At 41.1% G+C, this 13,711-nt stretch overlaps 1 protein-coding gene across 1 annotated transcript in view; it reads left to right on the forward strand.

Annotated features, from left to right (window-relative positions):
• Positions 1-13,711, forward strand: part of DPP10 (dipeptidyl peptidase like 10) — a 215,422-nt gene that overhangs the window by 68,032 nt on the left and 133,679 nt on the right. The window contains exon 3 of the mRNA XM_085320968.1: positions 3,959-4,053. Coding sequence (XP_085177094.1) covers positions 3,959-4,053 — 95 coding nt within the window. The remainder of the gene's footprint in view (positions 1-3,958; positions 4,054-13,711) is intronic.

Raw genomic sequence — 13,711 nt, forward strand, 5'->3', positions numbered from 1 at the left:
TATCTTATGTGGACAATCATTAAGTTTGTAAGTTCATTTTCTAACAAACCCGGTGAGTTTAGTTAAACTAGATACAGCAGCCCTGGTGAAAAGCCTCAAACGTGCAGCATAGGCCAAGAGCAGGAATGACGCGTGGCACTGCTTGTTGAAACGCCTGCGGTGGGACGGATAGATTGGGCAAGCTGTTCCTGCACCATCCCAGCGGGTGAGCCGAACCACGTGCTGCAGACGGAGGCAGCGGGAGGAAGGAAGGGTGTTAGTCCATGTTTTTGTCTGGGGAAAAACTATTATTCTGAAACTCATGGAATTTGCATGCTGTACCTTTGAGCATCCTACTAGGCATACGTCCAAGAGGACTCGCAGCTTGAGGTTGTAGCACTAACCAACCCCAGTGTCCCGTCTACACCTGAGATCAATATTTGATAATTTGTAGTAGAGTAGAAGGCACAAAGAGGAGATGAATTACGAATCAGAATGAAAAATAAATGTCCCTTGATCCCCCAGACAGGCAAGTAAAGAATAAACACAAAAGTCTGAGATTTTTAATAAAATTGCTTTATCATAGCTACAGACATGAATCATGTTATAAATAGTGCAGACAATCCTGTATTCCTGCGGACGGATCACAGAAGGGGATGAGGGAATGAGCAGAGGGAGTTAAATCCACAGTTTCCTGGCCAGGAGAGATGACAGCAGCCATCTCAGGTGAACCTTTTGTATCTTTACTCCCATTCAGCCTAAGTTAATTCTCATTGCAAAGGTCTAAGGCATACCTTTAAAGAAGAGACTCTTGTGGCTGAATATTCTGTCATCTCCTTTGCTGAACTCTCCCATGCATCCGAAACTCCATACTGGTCATCAGCCTTTCCTCAACTATGTATGTATGGCCTAGATGTCTTTGAACTTTCTCTTTGTTACCCTGAATAATTTTAGCTATTCCAACATTGCATTGCAGTGTTTGCCTTCTGATCCCAAGTAGCACTGAGGCTTTGTTAGCACTCCAGTTTACCCATTTCGTGTTCTTCTCACAGCATGCCTTCCAAGAACTGCGCCTTTTGCAAGAGCGGCAGTCTTACCAGTGGTGTGAGCAGAGGCAAGATCACCCTGCTGCTTTTACTGGTGATCCTTTTGTGCTGAAGAGTTGCCTCGACCCTTTCTGCCATGATACTGCTTTCAGCGCTCATAGTACAGTATTTATTTATATAAGCCCATAAACCTTTCTCTCCATTCTGCTTTCCAATTACAATCTCTCATCTACAGTTATGATCAGTTAGCCAGGTGAGACAGATCACTTTGTAGGAGTACGTTGTCTTCCTCATTATTTTTCATAGCAATACCATTTTTAATCCACCTAATGTGTTTCCTGTTAATTCTCTGTAATGTAAGCTCTGGATCACAATGGCATGGAGTAATAAATCAAATGCCTCCAAGAAATCCCAATATACAGTTTCAGCATAGTTGCCCCTATCAAACATAACTCTGTCAGACTTTGTTTGACAAGATCTATGTTCTATAAAATGCTGATGAGTATTAATTAATTATATTGCTAGCCAGTATTTTGTYGGTAGAATCCCAGATTTATTGTAATACTATTTTATTTGGGAGTGATGTCAAGATAACTTATTTGTAGATCCTCAGCAGTCATCTTTTACCCGTTAGATGCACGGGATGATATTTACAGTCCTTCAATGCTCTGGAATTTCCCAAGTTTTCAGAAACTTGAGAACTCTTAAAAGTAGGAGTCTTTCTGTGACTTCTTTTAAAGACTATTTTATGTTCATCATCCAGGGCATCTAACTTGGAAGTATGTAATCTTGAKAGAAGCTTCCTCACATTCTCCTTTCTTGTATGCTTTCTATTTTAGTGACATCCTCAGAAAGGATGGAAAACATGGCTCTTCAATCCAAATTCCAGAAACACACAGTTACTGAAGATCTCTATCTTTTCTAACTCATTCTTTAAAAATTAACCACATACATTTAAAGCTGGGATTTGTGCCCAGTCAAGGTTCTTTAAAGTGATACTACTACTTGGGGGGTTGGACTAGATGGTCTCCAGAGGTTCCTTCCAACCACAACCATTCTGTGATACTCTTACTTTCCATCTTCGTTGTTTTCTTGTTTGTATGTTGTCCATGTTTCAAATTAGACCAGAATTTCTTTGGAGCAGGAGCTCTAGTTTGGTGAATCAGTGTGTGAAGTGTCAGACAACCCTGATCATCCCTGGGGGAAAGGTGCCAAGATAATAAAATAAAATAAATCGATCAGGTGTATGAGTGGACAATGTTAAGAAATTGCTTACTCTAGACAACACAAAATTGAAACAAAAATGTATGTTTATAGCACTTACTTCAGAGCTATCAGTAAAAAAAATACCGTTGTGCCTAGTGGCCATCAGCTAACCACCCATTATCCAGCCTGAGAAGAGTTCTTCATCACACAGCAAGCTATTGACTGGGATGAGACTTCTTTATAAGTTAGTTGCAAAAACATTAATGATGTCTTGTAGCAGTCAGTTACCCGAAAGCAAAATAACTTTCTAGAAAGTGTTTTCTCTTTCTATTCAAAATGGATGTTGACATCTTTTTTTTTTTTTTAAAAAAAAAAGCTTTTAATTCCCTTCACTGTTTTACTAATTTTCCTTCTTAGACWACAGATCCAATAATCCTATCCCAAATTCATCAATCCCACCCCCCCTTCTTAGCCAAGGTCTAAAATAGCTTAGTAATGTTGAAATGAAGCTTCATTAATTGTACAGAATATACCAGGAGATATTCACTAGTGCTATATATCCAGAATTTCTGTGTAGTTTATTAAAATTTAGCTACATTTTTCTAAGTGAAGCATATTTTATGGTAGCATAACCTTTTTCTCTTTCTCTGTTTGCTTGCTACTTCATGAAATTCAGGGATCTGCAATGAATTTCTGGGGATGAGTGAAGTTCTTTTGTGTTTCCTTTAGGCTTAATTCAGAACTTTCTTTATGCTTTCCGGCTTTTTATAACAAAATAGTTTCACTTGATTAAATATAGCTCTCTAACCTGGTTTTAAATAAAACCAAGAATCAGTGCTCAATCTCTTATTAGAAATAGTGGGACATTTGGAACCGAAATGTTTTGTTGAACTGAGGCTTATGTATTTGTTGTGTGTTTCTTGGTAAARATATTGGTACAAACAGAGAGAAGGTCCTTTTCACAAGAACCGCAATTAATTTTATAATTTGTATTTTTGCTTTAGTTCCAATGTATTTTTTGTTCTATTTTTGTTATGGAAACGTATGAATTAGGTAAGCGGTGGAAGGCAAAAAAAACGTGACAGAATTCATCCTGCAGAGTTTTAAGTGCTTCCCAAATAGGTCTATTTAGCTTTAATCCTTCTTTATTAACGTAACGCATTTTAACGGGCTGTACAGCATTCCCTGGTACAGCACTAACCACACACTACACAGACTGTCTGAAGATACAGTTGGTACCTACCTGTATCCATTCGGTTTCCAGAGCTACAGACTGGTACTGGTGTGTTGTTAGAAGCATTCCTAAGGAGATGCGTGAACATGGGTGTCCAGCAAAAGCCTTCTGCTTGGCTAGCAGCGCTTTCTCGTAGCAGGTATGCTTGGACCCTGAGGTCTCAGCGTGACAGAGTGATACGCCGCGGGAGAGTTTTGAGGTTCAGGATGTCCCTTTGCTCGCGGCAATCCCATTGAGTATGCTCTTGCCACATAAAATGTTCCCGTTTAAATGCGATCCTATTTTTGAGTGAGGTGAACGTGCTGTAGGACACAAACTGGTATTTTTGATGCTCTTGAGGTTAATCAATAAAACTGGATATTACGGGCACAATTCTTCTCTCAGTCCTTTCTGCTCATTTTAATAAAGCTACTTTAATGTGCTGTTTTTTTCTACAGGTGTTGTATTAAATACTCAATGTATTTGCTAACTGTCAATGCCTTTGTTGTTGCAGATACAGAACTGGTGTATAAAAATAGGAATGGACATGTTATTGAACTGAATGTAGAAACAAATACAACTACATTATTATTGGAAAATACAACTTTTGTAAGTAATATATATTATTTACTCATTTAAAATATGTCACTTCTCAGTAGAAGTCTGCTAACATTTTTTCCTGTAACAGCAGAGACAGAGTATAATACAGAAAATATGTTTATAACCTAGAATAGATTATATATAAATGGAAAGTATAATCCATTCCTCTGTCAGTGCAATATTTCCAGCTGAAGTTATTTGTCATTTTATTCAACCTACCTGTAAATAACCAAAATGTTGGAGGATATATTGTTGGCAATAGTCCATGCTTTGTTCAGGCCATTTGAAGGCTCATTCCTGGCATATGTGCTAGTGAATCCAGCTGATGTCTGTTATAATAAGATTTCATAAAATGGGGGGATGCTATTCAAAATGTTGAGCGATTTTCCATATTTTAATCAAAATTGTAGCATTTCAACAGATCAAAGGAGGAGAAAGTGATGAAATGGGCAAGAGTGTTCAAAATTGTATTAAGACTTTCCTTTAAAAAACTAAGCAATTAAATATATAAAGAAAAATATATCTTCTAGGTCTACTGATTTCCTGTTTACCTGTTCTTTTGTGCTTTAATGGCAAACTAGATGGTAAGGGATTATGCCTCTTGACCAGTAAATGGTTTGTAAGTGTGCAGTGTTCATATGTTACTGACTAGCAGTAATTGCTAAGAAATGTTTTAATWCTTAGTCTATGCTTTTGCTTGTTTTGCTTAGTGCTGTTGTTCTCAGTGAATCTTCTTATATCCTATCCTGTGATTGTCATTTATCAGGGTTTTGTAGCATAAATGCTGCTCATCTATCTTTCCTTGTAAGTATACTGTACAGACCTCTGGCTGTTACTGTTAATCCCGGTATTTTCAACTTACTAAAATCCTTTGCACCTGTAGAACAAACCGAGGGTTCCTTTTCAGCAGAGGTCTCTGGCAAAGGGTGATTTTGTTCCTGGTCTGTTCCTGGCCCTTGCTGATACGGATCCCTCATTTCAAAGCATTAAGCCCCTGGTGATCTTTTCTTCTAACTCCTAGAAACTAGAAAGAGAGCAGAAGGTCAGAGGAGTGAACTTGATGCTGACTTCCCAATCCAGTGTCAAGATGAAGCAAAGGAGAAGGGAGAGCAGAACTGTATTTCATGGGCGTTTCTGGGAGCTTCCCCTCCCGTGAGCCGAGCGCTCCCGTCTGCCGGGATGCGCCTCACTGTACCTCCAACCCCTAGAAGACACAGACCCAATTAAGAGTGGGTGAAAAGGTGAATTTCTATGAAGTGCAAACCACAGAGCATTGCACAAGCATTTTCCCGCTTGTCCTTTTGTGTGCGTGTGCATGGGTATGTGGGCGCACGTGTGTGCCGCTAAGCAGAGGATTAACCTTGTCAGACCTACGGGTTATCTTTAGTGTGCAACTTGAATGYGAGCAGCTATTTGGACATTCCTGGCTATAAAACTTGAGTTTAAATGACCAGGCTTGAGCTTCCTCATAGATGAATTCGTAGCCTTTTGGCTGTGAGTGTTCGGCCCACGTGATGTCAAGCGCGATGGCAGCGGGACAAGCTATTCGGGCCATTATGCTCAACCAGTCGTGCCAAGTAATGATGGATCGGTGTGGACAGGCTGCTTCATACTGTAAGTGTATCCTCTGTAAGGAAMGTTCCTCTCTGGGCTTTCTTTAAAAGTAACTGATTCATCCATAAGTCACGCAGACTGACAGAGATACCAGCCTACTACTCTTCATTCGGTGTGGGAGACTGATCCAAGATGGATAACGTTCAAGCAACCATTTAATAACAGGCGTGCCGTTTTCCTGAGGAGCTCCTCCCCGTACCATACCATGGCACAGACAAAACCTAAGAGTGCTAGAGGTAAATAAAGTGAATTTCCACCACAATGGTTCACAYGGAATTAGAATAAAAAGCTGCAAACAGAGCAGAAATCTCAGKGAGATTGCTGGCACGTATTTGGGGGAGAGAGCAATGGAGAACGTTGCTGTGCCCGAGTGCCTGTCTCTGTTGAGAGGGTGGCCAGCAATCCTGGCAGGGGATCCTCGCGTTACAGAGGCTGAACGCAGAAGCTGTTCTATTCTTCTGAGCTCCGTTGTCCCCAAATTCACGCTGCTAAATGTGCTTCGTCCAAAGTTAGACACCTGGATCGTTAATCAAACGCTTTCCCCGCTCAATGTCACATCTGCTTAATCACTAGTGCATAATTAGAACGGTACTGGTTTAATGACTCTGCAAAGCTGTCTTATATTAATAAAAAATACGGTACAGATCCAAGATAGGCAGTGGCAGTGCAAGTTCCCTCGTTCTCCCCTGTCAAAGGGTTTTGGTCATGGAAGAGTCACCTTTAGAGGGGACTTGCTGGTCTCATTCGAATAGGGCCCCCCTCCTCCTGCTTGCCTCTCCGCCCAAGCAGCCAACAGAAGTGGCGGAGTTCTTAGTAATGTTGCTAATTGTCCATGGAAAATTAAACTGCCATGATAAACTCTTTGCACAGAGACTGGCGGCAGGTAATGGCTCCTTGCCGCTGCCAGTTGGGCTGTGTTTGAACCAGCGGCTTAGAAGTGGTTTTCTTTTTTCCTCCTTGCTAATCCCCTGAAGCAGTCTTCCACCGGGTGCAGATCGCTGGTCGTGTTTTGCATCTCGGAGACTGCCACGCTTGTGCAAAGTGCTTTTCGTCTGTCTTCTGATGCTGTGCTCTTCTTCATGTGTGTATCAGCACGAAAAGCAGACTGTAGTTTTATTAAAAACGTATGTGTTATATATAAAAAGATTTTCTAAAAATAGCTGAGTTTTAACCCATGAAGTTGACCCGGGAAGAAGAAAAGCTAGTGTTCTGTTATTTTAAGCTGACCATTTCTCTTCCATACAGAAACGTCTGTCCAAAGTTCGTGAATTAAAGTATTTTTTTACAGTTTCACTAGGATTTATTCAGACAGTGGAAGAAATTGTTGCACTTCAGTCTAATTAAGCCATTTGTCCTCTTCAAATGGAATCCTTTTCTGTAAACACTATTAGTAAAACAATCCAGCCTTTATATAATTAAGCTATTAGCAAAGCAGTATAAGGGATAACAAAATACAATGATACAAGAGAAGACAGTGGCTTTCAGAGTACCAGGAATATCTGTTAGCATCTCTGGAGGTCATGGTTTCAAATCCTTTCTAAGCTATACCTGTCCTCCAAATTTATTCATGTACTGCATCTTGTTGAAGCTGCCTAATAAATAGTTAATATTCTAAGCCAGTGGCACAGAAATGTTAACAGCTGGAGGCTGGACGATTTCCTTATCGAATGGAGCCAAAAAAGCCCTAGACATTAATCACTGTGTGGCATCCTGATGTTTGTGAACGCTGCCTCGATAGGCGATTACAATATGTTCTCTATCGCAGCCGAGGTGCCTGTCRCCGTGATCGGCAGTGACATGCCCACCAGGTATTCGGCGTGTAGCAATGCTTTTTATTACACACCACAGTTGCAAAATAAATTAATCTTACAGCAAATTTATATAAGTAATTTTATTTACAAAGTTTTTTTTTTTTAATGCCTTTTGCTAATCACTTTCTAGATAAACAGGCAGTGACTAGAAGCAGGTTACAGTTCCTGCACAGCCCAGCTAGCTGACGTGGCTGTACTGGAGAGGAATTTTGGAGGTCTGTCCATCCAGTCCCTTATTGGCCTACTAGCTCAACCTCCCTGCATTGTTTAAGCCCAAAATAAAATAAAAAAGGAAATTCAGAGATGAGACAAAACAAGACTGTGTTCTGTAATAACACTGTTGAAAGTGTAACCTCTGAGAGAGGCCGTTAGAGATTTTGCCTTGACTTCCCCCTCTAGAAAAAGCAATAGCTGTGAAAAAGATAAAAGCTATTATTTTGGTAGCAATCAATTCCACCAGTTTTGTGGTAGATGTATAGAAAAATGCCATGCATATGCCCTAGCAAACACTTGATCCAAAATCCTAGGTCGGAAGTGCATCTAGCATGGCTCCTTAACCCTTCCTTCCATCCTCAGTGCTGGGATGTAACTAGAATCAGGGAACGTGAGGCTTTCGATTTGTACGTAACCCAGGCAATGCACATGTAATTGTCCTCGGTTTGGAAATGTGGATTCTCGAATAAGGTATTCGTAAGAGCTTCCCACCAGCCGTACGCTCTGGACTCCTCTCAACGCCAGCGGTTGCTGACCTGCTTTCCCCCTTCATTTCTGTGCCTTTCCAAGAGGGCTTTCATTCCAGGCTCGGAGGGAAGTTCATCCTGGTCCACAGCAAACAGATCTTGTTAAGTTGCAAACCTGTTTCTAGGGGCTTGCCTGGAAGGTGCCGTGGAGAGCGTTGCATTATTGTGTTACTTGGGCCATCTTTTACACAAGGGTGGAGAGAGCAGGATTACTTTTTGCTGCCTGCTAATTAGGGGATGGCGTCAGTAGGGCGAGCGCAGAGCAGGAGTAGTCTTGGCTCATGAATCATGATTAGGCTGTGGCAGCCCAGCTGTGAAAAGCCCATGGAGGCCTTGCAGCCAAAAGCAGAGAATTAGAGTTTTTGTCTGAACAGAGCTTTTGGCAGGGAATTTTCCTCTGCTGTTTCACAGAGCATTGTTCATAAAGAGCCCTTCTTGTAGATAATTCTCTTTTCCTGATTATTTTTGTTTTGCTTTTGTTTTTTCCTCCATACCACACCCCCTTCCTCTTCGAACAGGAAACTCMGTGCCGGCATCTTAATGCAATTATGGTTCCTTTGTTGATTAATGGGGCTTTAATTGCAGGAGTAGTTTACATGCTTATACTTTAAGAGCCTTGCACAAGAGATTAATGAAAGAGTGAATAATAGTAAATACATTAAACAACATTATACYACCACATAAATATTAATAATTGTTGCAATACTGGACATTTTAATGACCTGCACATGTTGTAAATAGGTTGTTATGAATAYTGTAACATTATCACCTCTCCCGTGCTCCTCTAAAGGTTGAATAACCCCCTAAGCCAAACCTTTTTGGCAGAGGGTTTTTTATGAGTTAAGGTTTATTGTTGCCACACAGCCGCACGAGCAGAGACGGCACAGCCTGACAGATGGAGGGGCTGTGGTCACGGGGGTTTGGTGGTGGCCCCTGGTTCCTGTCCAAGCGGAGGAGGTGTCCACGTGCAGAAGGCAGTGGAGAGTACGCTGAACTGTCAGGGCAGGGGTTGTTCTGCCTGGGGCCTCTGTAGTTAATACGGCTGATGAAGTCATTCTTTATTGCAGAAAATAGGACCAACTGCCAAAGATGGCAAATGGGAGGGAGAAGATGCTGTGGTTTACCGGCTAGAGGTTATTTTCTACCAGTAGAGTGATGGCGCTTAATCCAGGAAGATTCATGGGTCTGCTCATGCTTTATATCCCACCATCGCCTGCTTCCATGCGTTGACCATGTCGTGGGGCTGCGCAAGGACCTGCAGGGGGGCTGGTGGGATTTTGGTTTGTGTTTCTGAGAGCTGCCAGTTTGAGACGCCCCCTCCACCATGTACGGGTTAGTTTGGATCGYGTTGAAAGCACATAACTTCTTTTAAGCTGAACAGCGAACCTGGGGGTTAGAGTTAAGCATCGCAGCCCGTAGCACTGCAGTGTTTCTGCATCCAGCCTAAGTGCTCCAGGTGGCCTGGGAAATGGCGCAGGAAGGAACGTAACCTAGGAAACCCATGTTCCTCAGCGTGCCAATTCCCGTGCATTTTCCTAATTACAACCCGGCTCTCTTCACTGAGGTCCCGTGTTTTTACTGCTACAGTATTTGCTCTTCAGCTCTTGCACGCCGAACTGCTCTTGCTTCTGACCTCCCAGCGGTCCATATTCTCCTTCCAGYGGTAATGGAAGACAAATCCTCCCGGAGAGCCGGTACCGCACAAGGAAACTGAAATACCAAATACCGGATCATTTTGCGACTGCTATAATTCTCTCCCATCTGATTCCTCTTACGTGTTGCCGTTTGGCTGTGGCCTCTGTGCTAAGTCGAGCTGAATACCTGTGTCTGCTAATGAGCGTGGATRTTCGGCCCTACCATTTAGTTAAAATTCTGATACAGATGTAGGTATGTGATACAGAGAGCGGTATGATTAGCTAAGTAATAGCATTCCTAGCAGGTTTAAAGTGACAGTCGAGAAATGGATTAAATTCTTGCAATATTTTATCCTTGATGAATGACAAAWGTACTAAAAGCCTAAATATGTGTAAAGTGGCTATTAAACAATAATTAGAGAAGTGTAGCAAGAAGAGTGTGGAAGATGTAAGTATATAAGAAAARTAAAAGGTAAGAAACTGAATTAAAAGGAGGGGTAAAACTAAAGGAGAAAAATAGCAAACAAGCAAACTCCTTAGAAGTGARAATATCCTCTAGTTAATCAACTTGAACTGTAATTTACTATTTCACTTTAAACTATCCCGTTGAAACTATATAAAAACCAGCACTGGAAGATGTTTGACAGGATARGGATGCGTTCTGATAGCTCTGGGCTAGGCTGTCTCACCGTTCCTCTCCATTTGTCTGCTCTATGAGATCGTTTTGAAAGACTAGAAATCCAGCGTGGATTTAAATGCAGCAGCAAGGAAAATTCACTCATCTCGTGAAGCCAGTGTTTTCCAGTGGGTGAAAATCTTGAGTTAGTGCATCAGGACCAAGGTTTAAGAAAACAGGAGAAGGGGAGCCGGTCCTGCGGGACCCTTACTGGGAGTGGAAATCAGGTAAAAACTGAAGCAGAATGGATAGCTTCTGTCTTATTTGCATAGCTGCTTATTCTGGCCTTTAACATTTGGCAATGTTAAGTGTAATATTGTCTTAAATTCTCATATGCACAATCGCAACAGGTGTTTCTGTTGACAGCAAAACACACAAGATGCAAAATAACAAGATTCATCCCTGCAAAATACTGACCTCGGAAGTCAAACTTGAGGAAATACTGTTCATCCAACTTTTTGGGTATCTATTTTAATAATCTTCATGGAAAGGTGAAAGAAAAGGCTAATTCTTTGGGGTTTTTTTCTCCTTAAATTTCTTTGCTGCAGAATCTCTTCGCTGCAGAATCTCTTCTTTTGCTTTCTCTCACATTGTTTCAGACTATTCTCATCTTCTTTTTCTTTCCATGCAAAACTGTGTTTCGCAAAAATTACCCAGAACCTGTACAACAGAAGGAAGCTAGAAAACTAAAGGCAAAGGGTTGTTCAAGTACGCTGTCTCATTTTGCCTTCGTGTGGCTCTTACGCTTGGGGTCTTTAGCCGTAGTGGTACTCGCAGGGGTTGCTTGTCTGTGGGTCCTCACATCGTGGATCACTGTCAGGAAAAGAACCAAAACCCTTAGCCCGTGAGGCTTTTCCTTTCAAAGGAATCTAGAAATGCCACGTTTATTATGATTAAATCGAATTATATAGTCAGCAGGGGTTTTGTTTGGGTGATCTAGGAGCTTGCTTTTGTAACTGAAGGAAAGTGATGTCAGTTCAGCAATATAGGCAATACTGAGAGCAGATTTGTGAATTAAGAAGGGAATGCAGTGTGCACCAATATTAAAAAAGCCACGTTTTGGCTCTTAATTATGCAAGTGTGAAGTACARTTACTTTAAGGATAAGAATGATGGTTTCATAGGGATTGGAAGCGCTGATGTGGCTAGATAGAACTGACAAAGTTGAGGGATATAAGGAAGTTTCTGTGTCTCCTTCCTTCCCTTCTGTCTTCCCTCTGGGTTCGTTTGGAAGGGGGACRCGGGCATGCACAGATGCGCGGGGCAGCGCCGCACAGAATTACCCCGAGCCTCCTAACGAGCTGCTCCTGGGCAGTGATGCAGAGGGAGATTAGCCCTGCTTCTGCATCTGGGGACCATGCCTAATTAGCGAGCTGTATTTTTCCCTGTTTCAGAGCTTATTTATCCAGAGCTACATTTCTTAGAGATCAAGAAAAGATAAACCCTAGAGGCATAGCCATAAGGGTGGCATTAAGGTCTGTCTTCCTGGAGAAGGCTGAACAGCTCCTGACAAAGCATGAAGCTTGAAAAGTTGCAGATACACAGAATTGTTAGGGGAACAAGCAAGAATTTTCCAGATTTTTTATAACAAGACATTTGAGGATTTTTAATTCCCACGGTTTCCAATGTGATATTTTTCCAGCRTTCTCTTTTAAACTTCAAAATGAGTTCTCCTGAGAAGACAACATATCCCACAGGTTAAAGCCTATCATGAACTTCTTTGTAATAAATAAATATATCTTATCCCTGCAGTGAATATCGTGTATTTTTGTCTTGTCTTCAGTTTAAACAGAAGAAGAAATGTCTCGTATGGAAATTAGAGTCATCAGTAGCTGTGCAGTCTCCCAAAGGCTTCAGTGGCGTATATCTAGCCTGCTGTGGAGTGAACTGAAACCTTCTTTTAAACCCATCACCAGCTCTCTCTTCAGGCACGCAGTCAGGCATTTGTTGCTTAACACCTTAGAAATGTTTCTCGCTTTTTTTTGTTTTTTGTTTTTTAACTGAACTCTCAGATTCCGAGTTTACTTTCTGTGTTAGGCAGGAGGAATAAGTCAGGTGACCTTTTTTCCCTGTTTTCTAATTCAAAGGAGTTTCTTCTGTGTGCAGAAGTACAGTGTTTCTGAATTTGTTCCATTTGGTTTATGTCAAAACTTGGCTTGTGTCAAAAAACAGAAGTCTAAGTTTTAGTTACTTAAATCCCTTTGAAATTCAGTTAGAATTGAACATTTATTTCCTTACAGCCTTGATTATAAATTCAATCTCAAGAAAAAGGCTAATAATGTTTTTAGGAAGGTTTAAARAAATCAGCATAGCTGTCAAGCTTGGCAATGAACACATGATTTCTGCTGGCCTTGTATTTATTCTCTTGTTTCTTAAGTGGAACATTAGAAAGCACAGAATGGCTTTATGCGCCTATAAACAAGAATAATCCTATTATACCAGCAAAAGGAAAAGTATTTTGCCAAAACCATTACCTGCAWTCAAGAGATTATAGCTGACTAGCAACTCACTTTTACCATGTGTCTGAGACAGTGCTGAAGCCAGGCAAAACTTTGCAGGTGAGTGCAAACTGAATAAACAAGGTCATCTTCAGTAGGATTCAAATGATTTTAAATCCCAAATCCACAAGACTGCTTGGATACAGAATATGAGGCTAGCTCTTGCTGGCAGTGCCTAATGCTGCCAACACTTTGCAGCTGAGCTGCTCAGGTGTTTTGCATTAAGTGCKTCATTATGTTTGTGGTGGCACAAGCAGGGCCTGAAGTTTCTTCCTAAGTGCAGGAAATGGTAAGTACCTCACTCCCTGAAAGTGAATTTGGAAAGCTGCCTGGGTTGTATGTTGCTGAAGATTGAGGTAGTGGGGTGATAATTAGTAAATGGTCAGAAAGCAGAGGAATTTCACTTCTAAAAATGTTTTCTGTGATTTGCTAAGCAAAGGGAGTGTGGTGTGTGTGGTTGGTCTCTGCTGAAAAGTGGTTTGCACACAGCAGAAATCTAATCCATGTGCTTTGTAGAAAAAACAAAAAATAATTCTGAAGCTGTTTTTTTTTTTTTTTTTTTTTTTTTGGTCTTCTTACCTTAATACTGCAGTCTTTTCTTTGAATTATGGATAGTGTTATGCTCTTACAGTAGAGTTTTTCATCAAAACTTTCTTTCTCCTTTGATTTCTTTGGTAAACTTGACTCTGATTATA

The sequence above is a fragment of the Rhea americana genome, unplaced genomic scaffold (genome assembly GCF_003343005.1).
Source record: "Rhea americana isolate MKP2758 unplaced genomic scaffold, rheAme1 scaffold_67, whole genome shotgun sequence".
Taxonomy (NCBI): domain Eukaryota; kingdom Metazoa; phylum Chordata; class Aves; order Rheiformes; family Rheidae; genus Rhea; species Rhea americana.